This window comes from Phyllobates terribilis, unplaced genomic scaffold (genome assembly GCF_046119375.1).
Source record: "Phyllobates terribilis strain yellow unplaced genomic scaffold, ASM4611937v1 Scaffold_46__1_contigs__length_10046794, whole genome shotgun sequence".
In the NCBI taxonomy this organism is placed as follows: domain Eukaryota; kingdom Metazoa; phylum Chordata; class Amphibia; order Anura; family Dendrobatidae; genus Phyllobates; species Phyllobates terribilis.
This window is the reverse complement of record NW_027362806.1, coordinates 5877414-5891703: the sequence shown is the minus strand read 5'-3', so window position 1 is coordinate 5891703 and position 14290 is coordinate 5877414. Positions and strand designations below refer to the sequence as shown.

Genomic DNA, 14290 nt, shown 5'->3' with positions numbered 1-14290 from the left:
AACAGAACACCCTAGTCGTCCCATACCTAGACGACTTCCTGGTAATAGGCAGCTCCTTCCTAGACTGCAAATCCCATCTGGAAAAGGTCATGGATTCCTTGACTCGCTTAGGATGGCTTTTGAATCTGGAAAAGTCCAAAACAGAACCATGCCAGATACAGGAATACCTAGGCATCGTGCTGGATTCAAAAAGACAGGAGTGTCGTCTCCCCTCAGGGAAAATTCACAAAATCATAGGCCAGATATCATGGGCAAAGTCCCACCCGTCTATGTCCCTTCGGAAAGCCATGTCCCTTCTAGGCTCCCTGACCGCATGTTTCCCGGCCTTCCAATGGGCTCAAATACATACCCTTCAGTGGGAAATCCTAGAGGCAGAAAAAGCCCTAAAAGGGCTTTTAGAAGGGCAGTTAACGCTATCTGCAGAAGCCACACTTTCCCTAGAGTGGTGGGGGAACATACACAATCTATCCCGGGGGATTCCTTGGACAATCCCGACACCACAAGTCCTGACCACAGATGCAAGTCCCGGGGGCTTGGGGGCTCACCTCAACAACCTTGTAGCTCAGGGGGTCTGAACAGAACGCCTAAAGCTGGTGTCCTCAAACATGAAGGAGCTCCTAGCAGTAGAGCTGGCACTCTGGGAGTTCATGCACACACTACAAGGACACCTCATGAGGGTCTTTTCAGACAACTGAGTAGTAGTGGCGTACCTGAACCACCAGGGGGGTACACGGTCCCATTCCCTAATGCAGGCGACAGAGGTCATCTTTCGCTAAGCCGAGAGGAACTTGCAATCCCTATCAGCCCTACACGTAAAAGGGATAGAAAATCGCACCGCAGACTTTCTGAGTTGGACACAGCTAAAGCAGGGCGAGTGGGAGTTAAAAGTCAGTTTTTCGGCAGATTGTACAAATGTGGGGTCATCCCTCCATAGATCTGTTCACCAACAATCGGAACAAGAAAACACACTCTTTTTGCTCCATAGACCCCAAAGGGAACCCCGTAGCCATGGATGCCTTCATGATCCCGTGAAGTTACCCGCTAGCTTACGCTTTTCCTCCGACCGCTCTGATTCCAGCTGTTCTGAGGAAAATCAGGGAAGAGAAAGCTAGGGTAATTTTTATAGGCCCCTTTTGGCCAAAAAGGGTGTGGTTTTCGTGGCTGAGGAGGTTATCAATCTCCGACCCATGGGTTCTTCCGGAGCTTCCGGACCTTCTTTCTCAGGGTCCGGTTCTCCATCCTCGGGCTTCAAGCTTACACTTGACAGCCTGGAATTTGAGATGGCTCTTCTGAAGAACAAAGGTTTGTCCCCAAATCTTACCACACTACTTCAAAGTAGAAAACCAGTGGCCACCAAACTGTACAGGAAAACCTGGAAGAAATTCCTTTCAGTCTCAGGTTCCCGGTTGGGTGGGGAGGTTCCATTAACAGCTATCCTGGAATTTTTAGAGGGGTTTGGAGCAGGGCCTGGCCACATGTACTTTAAAAGTTCAAGTTGCGGCCCTGGGAGCGCTCTACAATTTTGATCTAGCTAGGGATAGATGGGTATCTAGGTTTACTAAAGCATCAGCTAGATCCTGACCCATCCCATCTCGAAATACTACACCCTGGGATTTAAACTTGGTACTTTCAGCTTTAACGGGGGCCCCCTTTTGAACCTCTGTCGGAAGCATTCTTAAAAATTCTGTCCCTCAAAACAGCACTCTTGGTAGCTCTCACATCCGCACGTAGGGTTAGTTCAGGCCCTATCGGCAGGCCCCCCCTTCACACAAATCTTGGAGGATAGGGTTACTCTGAAAACCGACCCTGCCTATCTACCAAAAGTGGCGTCAAGATTTCACAGGTCCCAGGAAATCACCCTCCCTTCTTTCTGCCCTAACCCTAGGAACACGAAAGAGAGGGTCTTGCATACACTAGACGTCAGAAGGTGCCTAATCCGGTACTTAGAAGTGACACGAGTGTAGGGAGGATAGTTCTCTTTGCTTGCTTTCAGGGCCCTCGTAAGGGGATGAAAGCTTCTAAGGGCACGCTGGCCAGATGGATAAGGGAGGCCATCACACTATCGTACTCCTCACGTGGGGAAGCTGCCCCGCAGAAACTGAAGGCCCACTCAACAAGAGCGGTGGCAGCCTCCTGGGCGGAGAAGGCCAGTGCTACGATAGAGCAGATATGTAGAGCGGCAACCTGGTCTTCCCCCTCAACCTGGTCCCCCCCTAATGAGTCACTTCTCTGTAATTCTCTCCGTGGTGCCGTCATGGGGGAAGGAGAAAGACGTAGTTACTTACCGGTAACGGGATTTCTCAGAGCCCATGACGGCACCCGTACATTCCCTCCCTTCACTTGTGGGTGCGCACACTTATTAGTTACTTGTTGTAGCCACGTGGTGTGTGACGAGTTCTTAAATTGTAAAATTTTTGTGTTACTAACCTGGTGGTCCTCTCATGGTCTGTAAACAACTGATGCGGGAGAGAGGCACCGCCCTTTTATCTGTAGGTTTCCTGTCCTTGAAGGGCGGATCCCCTCTCTCCGTGGTCCATCATGGGCTCTGAGAAATCCCGTTACCGGTAAGTAACTACGTCTTTTTCTCTGATGGAGACTGTTCAGTTTGATCATTTCAGTAGATGTTTTATTGTCTATAGTCAGTTTTTGACTTCAGTAATCCTCTGATTTAACCCCTTCCTGCAGACAGTTTTATGTTCCTAATCTGGCCCCATTTTTCAAATTTGACGTGTGTCACTTTATGTTGTGATATTTTTTGTGAAGTATTCCAAAATTAATAGGAAACAAATGGACCTTACAAATTATTTTCAATTTCTCCTGAATCTGACAATCCCCTGTATACGATTGTACACTACTGTCTGGGCACATGGCAGGGTAAGAAGGGAAGGAGCGCAATTTAGCTATTTGAATGCAGATCTTGCTGGAGTAGTTTGCAGACACAATGTATTGGGGGCGCTGTTCATGGTCACCTGGCAGCTCAAAAGATGGCCACCGCAAACAGGCTTGTCACTATCTACCCTGTTTACAGATTTCACAAATTACTTTGCTCATCACCCTTTAACCCCTCTACATGGATCTGGACTTACACAGAGACCCCTAGGCTTGGGCCACGGTGTTACCTGCTATTCTGTGGAGTGAGATGGGAAGAAGAATAGTCAGGTAGCCGGATCAGAACCAGGAGGGCAGAGAAAGTACAAAATCAGAAGACACAAGAGTAGTCAGTAAACGGGCCGGGGTCACAACAGGAACCAAATACACAAGCCGGGAGCTGAGCACAGAGGACTGAACCAGAGGAGAACAAGGCTGGATCTGGCAGCTTCCGGCAATATGCTTCCAGCTTTAGTAGGGTGCGGTGCTTTCCAAATGGCTGAAGTAGGGAGCAGATTACTCCAGCTGGACAGCACACACACCCATACCGCCAGACTGGATGGTACTACTGGTCCCAGGCTACCTAATCTTAGTGGCTGGACAGAGCCTACGCCTTTTACTCTATATTGGGGAGGCAGAATGAACAAACAGTTGAACACCACGCTCCACTGGTTCATCCTATGAGGTTTTCTATTAGATGGTCATTGTCCTGGTGAATAAGTGATTTTTTTTTTATATAACTTGCCTTTATTTACAGACAGTTTAAGTAGAAATGTTGAAAAATATAAAATTCAAGGATTTTTTATTAAAAAATAAGAATTGGTTTTATTCTTGGCAGATATCTGTACCCGGAGATCAGAGGGACAGCTGACATCTTCAATTTCTAAATCAGATGATCTTGAGATCCCACAGGATACAATTGAAGTGAATGCCATTACTCCAGATTTACCATCATCCCTTCACAGCAAAGATCTGTCATCTGATCCTATGAAACAGGTCCTGTCTTCTGATTCATTACCGACTACTAAGGAAAGTCAAAGTCACAAAATAAGCATTAAAAAACGAACTACTAATGCAAAGAAACCATTTTCACATTCAGAATATGGAAATAGTTTTCCTCTGAAAAAGTCTTTTCTTAAACATCAAAAAATTCACACAGTGAAGAATAGATTTTCTTGCTCCAAGTGTCAGAGATGTTTTAATCGGAAATCAAATCTTGTTAGGCATGAGATAACTCACACAGGAGAGAAACCATTTTCATGTTCAGATTGTGGGAAATGTTTTACAGACAAATCAACTCTTATCAAACATCAGAGAACTCACACAGGGGAGAAGCCTTTTCCATGTTCAGAATGTGGGAAATGTTTTAACCAGAAATCTAGTTTTCTTAAGCACGAAAGAACCCACACAGGGGAGAAGCCATTTTCATGTTCAGAATGTGGGAAATGTTTTACAGACAAATCAACTCTTATCAAACATCAGAGAACTCACACAGGGGAGAAGCATTTTCCATGTTCAGAATATGGAAAATGTTTTAACCAGAACGCGCATCTTGATAACCACCGGAGAACCCACACAGGGGAGAATGCTGCAACTACACACAACTAGTCTCTGTACAGACAAGAAAGGCCCTAGCTGCACAACTAAAAACGCCACCACAGACCTAACTCCCTAATAAGCCGTTGAGGAGTTTCTCATACCTCCGGAGGAACCAGAAGGGAGGCTGCAACACACTGTCAACAAGGGGAAAGTAAAGTATGAACAGCCATGACCTAGGATGCAAACCCAGCTTTCTGACACTAGGCACTAAATTGTGACCCAAAATCCTTTGCTAATCTTCAGATTTCATGATGTCTTGCACACAGTCAAGGCACCTAGTGCCAGAGGCAGCAAAACAACCCCAAAACAGCTTTGAACCTCCACCATATTTGACTGTATGGGTTGTAAATTTATTGATTATGCTGCGCACCTTGGACAAAGGAACATGCGGATCCCTAAAGATGGACTTATAACCTTGAAATTGTTGATATTTTTCAACAATTTTGGTTCTCAAGTCCTCAGACAGTTCTCTTCTCCTTTTTCTGTTTTCTCCATGCTTAGTGTGGCACACATATGCACACAATGCAAAGATTGAATCAACTTCTCCCTTTTTTATCTAGTTTTAGTTGTGATTTTCATATTGCCCACACCTGTTACTTGCCACAATTGCGTTTGAACAAGCTTCACATGCTTGAAACAAAGTTATTTACCCACAATTTTGGCAAGGTGCCAACAATTTTATCCGGCCTATTTTCTGTGAAATTATGTTCAATTTGCCTTATTTTCTCAGTTTTCTTGTGTTATTCCAATACACGCAATGGAAATAAACGTGTATACCAAAACATGTAATTGCGATAATTTTCTGGGAGAATTACTTCATTTTCTGGAACAATTTCAAGCCAACACTTTTCACCATGACTTGTTTTTGTTGCCTTTTTAATTTGTTGCAGCATTTCATCCTCTACGTGTTCAGCTATATTAGGAGGCTTGTAGCAAACTCCAGTTAGCAGCTTTCCATTATTGCCATGTCCATGTACATTTACCCAGACTGATTCTACATCAGGAATGTAAAACTCACAACATGAAAACTTTGACAAAGTCGTGGGCCAACCAGTATACAGTATAATGGGCCCCACATCCTCCTCCATACATAAGAAACAAGAGGAAAAAACTTCAAGTCAGAGTCCCATATAATAGTGAAAAAATTACAAAATGTTATTAATTATAATTTATACAGGAAAAAAATATGAATCGCAGAAACAGAGACAGTTAATAGTAAAACAATGGAGGAGCACTAATGAGGAGCATGAGACAAATTAACATGATTCTTTTCTGATGTAAGTACATAATTGGGCTGCCAAAAAATAAGAATATATTGTTAAAATGCAGAGAAGCATTCAATAAAAGTGCAGGTGCTTGTGAGGTAGGTCAGAAGTAGTTGCTATATAAGAGGTTAGTGACACCGCTGTCTATATATAGGTACTAATATAGATAGCTCATACCGGGGACAACAGATCTTTATAAGTGGTATCACTGCCCTGACCTCTTAGGCTAAAGGGTAAAAGTATATCCTAATGCATATTAAAGCCTAGAAAATGCACCTAAGTAGGAAAAAAGATTAAAGAACGGCAGCAAAAAGAGTGTAGCATGAACCCTATAGAATACTTACAGCCACAGTGGATGTGAACACGCCCCTCAATTGCGCTCACCCTGATGCGCGTTTCGGCACGGCTGCCTTCATCAAGAGGTGGGGTCAATGAAGGTGGGTAGGGTTTAAAAAGGACCCTTGAGCCAATAGAAAAGGGGGTGTGTAGTCTCTCGGCCAATGGGTGTGGGGAGGGCGTGGCATGACACATGGCAATCACTGCTACACCGCCGCATCCATGGCAAACGCGTCATATGATCCATCATGCAGCAAGCACATGGGGAACCACGTGACCCCGCATCATGGAGCATAGATTGATACGGCCAGCGAGGACACCACAGAGAACAGTGAAGCATGAAGTATAACACGATTATATGAGATCATAGTATAAATGCATAATAAGATATAAGAAAATATCTCTCAAAATATCGATCTATAAATGCGAAATATATATAAATTATATATAAATTATATTCTATTATATATATAAAATATATAGAAATTATTAACTACTACCCAACCATACTACACTGCTCAAAAAAATAAAGGGAACACTTAACAGAATATAACTCCAAGTAAATCAAACTTCTGTGAAATAAAACTGTCCACTTAGGAAGCAACACTGATTGACAATCAATTTCACATGCTGTTGTGCAAATGGAATAGACAATAGATGGAAATTAATGGCAATTATGAAGACACCCTCAATAAAGGAGTGGTTCTGCAGGTGGGGACCACAGACCACATCTCAGTACCAATGCTTTCTGGCTGATATTTTTGTCACTTTTGAATGTTGGCTGTGCTTTTACACTCGTAGTAGCATGAGACGGACTCTGCAACCCACAGAAGTTGCTCAGGTAGTGCAGCTCATCCAGGATGGCACATCAATGCGAGTTGTGACAAGAAGGTTTGCTGTGTCTGTCAGCGTAGTGTCCAGAGGCTGGAGGCGCTATCAGGAGACAGGCAAGTACACCAGGAGACGTGGAGGGGGCCGTAGAAAGGCAACAACCCAGCAGCAGAACCGCTACCTCCGTCTTTGTGCAAGGAGGAACAGGAAGAGCACTACCAGAGCCCTGCAAAATGACCTCCAGCAGGCCACAAATGTGCATGTGTCTGCACAAACGGTTAGAAACCGACTCCATGAGGGTGGTATGAGGGCCCGACGTCCACAGATGGGGGTTGTGCTCACAGCCCAAGACCGTGCAGGACACTGTGCTCTTCACGGATGAAAGCAGGTTCAAACTGAGCACATGTGACAGACGTGACAAAGTCTGGAGACGCCGTGGAGAGCGATCTGCTGCCTGCAGCATCCTTCAGCATGACCGGCTTGGCAGTGGGTCAGTAATGGTGTGGGGTGGCATTTCTTTGGAGGGCCGCACAGCCCTCCATGTGCTCGCCAGAGGTAGCCTGACTGCCATTAGGTACCGAGATGAGATCCTCAGACCCCTTGTGAGACCATATGCTAGTGCGGTTGGCTCTGCGTTCCTCCTAATACAAGACTATGCCAGACCTCATGTGGCTGGAGTGTGTCAGCAGTTTCTGCAAGATGAAGGCATTGAAGCTATGGACTGGCCCGCCCGTTCCCCAGACCTGAATCCGATTGAGCACATCTGGGACATCATGTCTCGCTCCATCCACCAACGTCACGTTGCACCACAGACTGTCCAGGAGTTGGCGGATGCTTTAGTCCAGGTCTGGGAGGAGATCCCACAGGAGACCATCCGCAACCTCATCAGGAGCATGCCCAGGCGTTGTAGGGAGGCCATACAGGCACGTGGAGGCCACACACAATACTGAGCCTCATTGTGACTTGTTTTAAGGACATTACATCAAAGTTGGATCATCCTGTAGTGTGTTTTTCCACTTTAATTTTGGGGGTGACTCCAAATCCAGGCCTCCATTGGTTAATAAAGACATACTGATAGGGAATTTAGATTGTGAGCCCCGATGGGGACAGCGACGATAATGTATGTAAAGCGCTGCGGAATATGTTAGCGCTATATAAAAATAAAGATTATTATTATCATTAATAAATGTGATTTCCATTGCTGATTTTGTGTGATTTTGTTGTCAGCACATTCAACTTTGTACAGAACAAAGTATTCAATGAGAATATTTCATTCATTCAGATCTAGGATGTGTTATTTGAGTGCTCCCTTTGTTTTTCTGAGCAGTGTGTGTGTGTGTGTGTGTGTGTGTGTGTATATATATATATATATATATATATATATATATATATATATATATATATATACAGTGAAGGAAATAAGTATTTGATCCCTTGCTGTTTTTATAAGTTTTCCCACTGACAAAGACATGAACAGTCTATAATTTTAAGAGTAGATTAATTTTAACATTGAGATATAGAATATCCCAAAAAAATCAAGAAAATCACAGTGCCCCTGACGAAGCATCAGCAATACGGCGTTGGGGTGGTGTGAGGGGGCCGGGGTATGTTCTGAATACGTTTTCTCTTTTGATCCCTCTGGCTGTAGCCATTATGGGAAGGTGTCGCAGCTTTTATTTGAGTATTATCTCTTGATAACAAATATTCATTTCATATATAAATTTAATACATGTATATTTATGTATATTAAAAAAAATTCTTTCCAAATCAGACAATGTGATTTTCAGGATTTGTTTTCTCATTTTGTCTCTCATAGTCGAGGTCGACCTATGATGTCAATTACAGGCCTCTCTCATCTCTGTAAGTGGGAGAACTTGCACAATTGGGGGCTGACTAAATACTTTTTTCCCCCACAGTATACATATAATATATATACAAATATTTTCATGTGTGTGAGTATATATTATTATTATTATATATATATATATATATATATATATATATATATATATATATATAAAATGTGTGCATATAAGACTGTGTGCTTTGCTGGAGGGGGAAGGACTTTTCTCTGAACAGAAGCTCAGTCTGGGCAAATCAGAAGCAGATTTACAATAGTTGTGTGAAGGTGGTGTATACAACTCGTAACACCAGTTCCCTTCTGTCCTATCAGCTGAGGTTACAGGGTTCATCATAGATCTTAAGCCCCCGTCTCACATAGCGAGATCGCTAGCGAGATCGCTGCTGTGTCACGGTTTTGGTGACGCAACAGCGACCTCACCAGCGATGTCGCTATGTGTGACACTTTGCAGCGATCAGGCCCCTGTTGTGAGGTCGCTGATCGCTGCAAAGTGTCCTGGACCATTTTTTGGTCGTTGCCCTCCCGCTGGTCAGCACACATCGCTGTGTGTGACCAGCGGGAGCAGCGATCAGGCTGGTAACCATGATAAACATCGGTTAGGTTACCGCTCACTTTAGCAGGCTCGTAACCATGATAAACAACGGGTTACTAGGTGCGCGTGTGCCCCTAGTAACCCGATGCTTACCATGGTTACCAGCCTGCTCCAGCAGGCTGGTAACCAGGAGCAGGACATCGTGGAAAGATTCTTTCCACGATGTCGCTGCTCCCCTGATTGTTGGTGAGCCTGCCTGTTTGACAGCTCACCAGCGACCACATAACGACGCAGCAACGATCCCTGACAGGTCGTATCGTTGTCGGGATCGCTGCAGCGTCGCTAAGTGTGACGGGGCCTTTAGTGATGGGGGGAAAATGGGAGAATACAATAGGCTGGTGATATCAGTCCCCCACATCGGGGGCTGGAGATACCCCTCTTGGACTGGATGTAAAATCACAAGACACATGTGCTGTCTCTCTCTTACTCCATGGACACAATGACGACCATATCTGGTTGATACATTACAGACCAAAAGTTTGGACACACCTTCTCATTTAAAGATTTTTCTGTATTTTCATGACTATGAAAATTGTACATTCACACTGAAGGCATCAAAACTATGAATTAACACATGTGGAATTATATACTTAACAAAAAAGTGTGAAACAACTGAAAATATGTCTTATATTCTAGGTTCTTCAAAGTAGAAGGGAAGGACCAAATGTATGACGATGGGAAAATGAGGGAACCCAACAACTAGGGAAAATGAGAGAGGAGACCCCCTAGCCAGATCTTACAACACCCTGACTCCCCTATCGTCCCTAATCACCAAGAAACTCCAAGAAGAAACTAGCTGACTGCTAGAACTCCAGGCCTGAACAGAGGAAAATAGTTCACCGGTGACTCTCTGGAGACACTGTGGGTTTTTAAATATCAAGCAAGGGTGTGTCAATTAGCAGCAGAAAGAGGAGATCACTGCTGGGTCCTAGCGAGAGAAGAATAGCACTACACTACAGGGATGAAAGAATCAAAAAGGTGTCTGCAAAGCCAAGCGCAGCGACCTTCTACAGCTGGATCCAGAATGACTCTGTCAAGACACCCATGACACCCTCCCAGAATGTTAGACATAATTATTCCAGCAGCCTTTACGCCCATCGTGGGGGCGGAATAATAACAAATGTGGGATTAGAGGCTTAGAATACATAGGGGCGTGATGGATTCTAAGTCTTTGTATGAAATAGAATAAAAATGATAACAAAGATGGACGGGCACATTGGGAGATGAGAGGAAATAGGATGGGGTTTATTGATAATTACTATTTCATCCTTATTACTACTAACACTGAATGACTGCGGAGGTTGGCACCCTAAGAAGTCCATAGTCTAAAGAAAAGACTTAGAATTCATCATGTCCCTTTGTATTCTAAACCTCTAATACCAGAGGAATATCGTTTCCTAAGTGGATTCACTGTAGTGGGAGAGGGGGTCTGCTGTTTTGGCAGCTACACACAATATTCCAGACAAATCAGCAATCCAGAAACCATATACAGTGAATACGGAAAGTATTCAAACTCCTTTAAATTTTTCACTCTTTGTTTCATTGCAGCCATTTGGTAAATTCTAAAAAGTTCATTTTTTTCTCATTAAAGTACACTCTGCACCCCATCCTGACTGAAAAAAACAGAAATGTAGAAATTTTTGCAAATTTATTAATAAAGAAAAACTGAAATATCACATGGTCATAAGTCTTCAGACCCTTTGCTCAGGCACTCATATTTAAGTGACATGCTGTCCATTCCTTGTGATCCTCCTTGAGATGGTTCTACTCCTTCATTGGAGTCCAGCTGTGTTTAATTAAACTGATAGGACTTGATTTGGAAAGGCACACACCAGTCTATATAAGACCTCACAGCTTACAGTGCATGTCAGACCAAATGAGAATCATGAGCTCAAAGGAACTGCCCAAGGAGCTCAGAGACAGAATTGTGGCAAGGCACAGATCTGGCCACGGTTACAAAAGAATGTCTGCATTACTTAAGGTTCCTAAGAGCACAGTGGCCTCCATAATCCTTAAATAGAAGAAGTTTGAGACCACCAGAAGTCTTCCTAGACCTGGTCGTCCAGCCAAACTGAGCAATCGTGGGAGAAGAGCCTTGGTGAAAGAGGTAAAGAAGAACCCCAAGATCACTGTGGCTGAGCTCCAGAGATGCAGTAGGGAGATGGGAGAAAGTTCCACAAAGTCAACTATCACTGCAGCCCTCCACCAGTCGGGCCTTTATGGCAGACTGGCCCAACGGAAGCCTCTTCTCAGTGCAAGACATATGAAATCTGTTATGATCTGCTACAGGGACTAAGGAAAGACAGGAGAACTGTCCCTACAATAGAACTAAACTAGATCCCTACGATGTAACGGGGAACCTGATCCTGCGATCAGACCCGCTAAAGTCCTCGGCTAGTCTGAACGAAGACCTATAGATGTGAGGGAGGGATCCCTACAAGAACTAGGGACTGGGATAAGTTGGACACCTAGCAGAAATAGTAGCAGTCAAAGACAAACACACAACAAAAAGCATAGAGGTCAGAAGACCTAGCAAAACTAACAGAGAACGGCAACAGAGCACCAAGCTAGCTCAAGAGTAGTAAATACAATGAAGTCCAGCAAGACCAGGAGGGCGGAGCCGGATTAAATAGGCAAAAATGGTCATGTGACCAGCAAACTAAAAAAAAACTAACAGGAGAGTTCTAACAAAATCCCGCATAGAGTTTGCTCAAAAACACATGAAGGACTCCCAGACTATGAGAAATGAGATTCTCTGGTCTGATGAGATGAAGATAGAACTTTTTGGTGATAATTCTAAGCGGTATGTGTGGAGAAAGCCAGGTACTGCTCATCACCTGCCCAATACAATCCCCACAGTGAAACATGGTGGTGGCAGCATCATGCTATTGGGGTGTTTTTCAGCTGCAGGGACAGGACAACTGGTTGCAATTGAAGGAAACATGAATGCGGCCAAGTACAGAGATACCCTGGATCAAAACCTCTTCCAGAGTGCTCTGGACCTCAGACTTGTCCGAAGGTTCACCTTCCAACAAGACAATGACCCTAAGCACACAGCTAAAATAACAAAGGAGTGGCTTCAGAACAATGCTGTGACCATTCTTTACTGGCCCAGACAGAGCCCTGACCTAAACCCAATTGAACATCTCTGGAGAGACCTGAAAACGGCTGTCCACCAACGTTCACCGTCCAACCTGACGGAACTGGAGAGGATCTGCAAGGAAGAATGGCAGAGGATCCCCAAATCCAGGTGTGAAAAACTTGTTGCATCATTCCCAAGAAGACTCATGGCTGTATTAGCTCAAAAGGGGGCTTCTACTCAATACTGAGCAAAGGGTCTGAATACTTATGACCATGTGATGTTTCAGTTTTTCTTTTTTAATAAATTCGCAAAAATTTCTACATTTCTGTTTTTTTCTCAGATCAGATGGGTTGCAGAGTGTACTTTAATGGGAAAAAAATGAACTTTTTAGAATTTACCAAATGGCTGCAATGAAACAAAGAGTGAAAAATGTAAAGGGGTCTGAATACTTTCCGTACCACTGTAGTGATTCTTCCCTTCCGAGCCGTGGAAGCGAGATCTTCTGCCACATTCTGGTGTCGCCTTATTGTTGAGAAACTGCGTTAAAAATTGTGTAGCCCCCTATAAGCTATTCCTGCCCACAGTGCCCCCATCCAGCGAGTGTTTGAGAAAGGTTATTACACTGAAACGTCCCGATATTCACAACCAAGGATCACAATCTCATTTATCATTGCTGCGCGCTGTTTACTGCATCAATGGAGGGAACAGCTGAGATTCTCTATTACTGGGATCCAACTCCCCTCGCTCCTCACACTCAGCAATGTCTGCACTCCAGACTATATTCCCGAGGCATCGTACACTAACTACTTCTGTTACATACGTTCTGCTCCATACACACACGGCTCCGCTCCGTACGCCTCGTACACACGGCTCCGCTCCGTACACCTCGTACACACACGCGGCTCCTCTCCGTACACCTCGTACACAAGGCTCCGCTCCGTACACCTCGTACACGTGCGGCTCCGCACCGTACACCTCGTACACGCGCGGCTCAGCTCCGTACGCCTCGTACACGCGCTGCTCCGCTCCATACGCCTCGTACACACGCGGCTCCGCTCCGTACGCCTCGTACACGCGCGGCTCCGCTCCGTACGCCTCGTACACGTGCGGCTCCGCTCCGTACGCCTCGTACACGTGCGGCTCCGCTCCGTATGCCTCGTACACGTGCGGCTCCGCACGCCTCGTACACGCGCGGCTCCGCTCCGTACGCCTCATACACGTGCGACTCCGCTCCGTACGCCTCGTGCACACGGGGCTCGGCTCCGTACGCCTCGTACACGCGCGGCTCCGTACAACTCGTACACGCGCGGCTCCGCTCCGTACACCTCGCACACCCGCGGCTCCGCTCCGTACGCCTCGTACACACGCGGCTCCGCTCCGTACGCCTCGTCACACGCGGCTCCGCTCCGTACACCTTGTACACGCGCGGCTCCGCTCCGTACGCCTCGTACACGCGCGGCTCCGCTCCGTACGCCTCGTACACGCGCGGCTCCGCTCCGTACGCCTCGTACACGCGCGGCTCCGCTCCGTACGCCTCGTACACGCGCGGCTCCGCTCCGTACGCCTCGTACACGCGCAGCTCCGCTCCGTACACCTCGTACATGCGCGGCTCCGCTCCGTACACCTCGTACACGCGCGGCTCCGCTCCGTACACCTCGTACACGCGCGGCTCCGCTCCGCACGCCTCGTACACGCGCGGCTCCGCTCCGTACACCTCGTACACACGCAGCTCCGCTCCGTACACCTCGTACACGCGCGGCTCCGCTCCGTACACCTCGTACATGCGCGGCTCCGCTCCGTACACCTCGTACACGCGCGGCTCCGCTCCGTACACCTCGTACACGCGCGGCTCCGCT

General features: G+C 45.9%; 2 protein-coding genes across 2 annotated transcripts in view; both read left to right on the top strand.

Annotated features, from left to right (window-relative positions):
* The window catches only part of LOC141191486 (uncharacterized), a 35528-nt gene extending 30378 nt beyond the window's left edge, over window positions 1–5150 (top strand). The window contains exon 7 of the mRNA XM_073661385.1: window positions 3707–5150. Within this exon, the coding sequence (XP_073517486.1) occupies window positions 3707–4476 (770 nt within the window). The 3' untranslated portion in view covers window positions 4477–5150. The remainder of the gene's footprint in view (window positions 1–3706) is intronic.
* LOC141191468 (uncharacterized) overlaps window positions 1–14290 on the top strand; it is a 618018-nt gene that overhangs the window by 495973 nt on the left and 107755 nt on the right. The window lies entirely within an intron of this gene.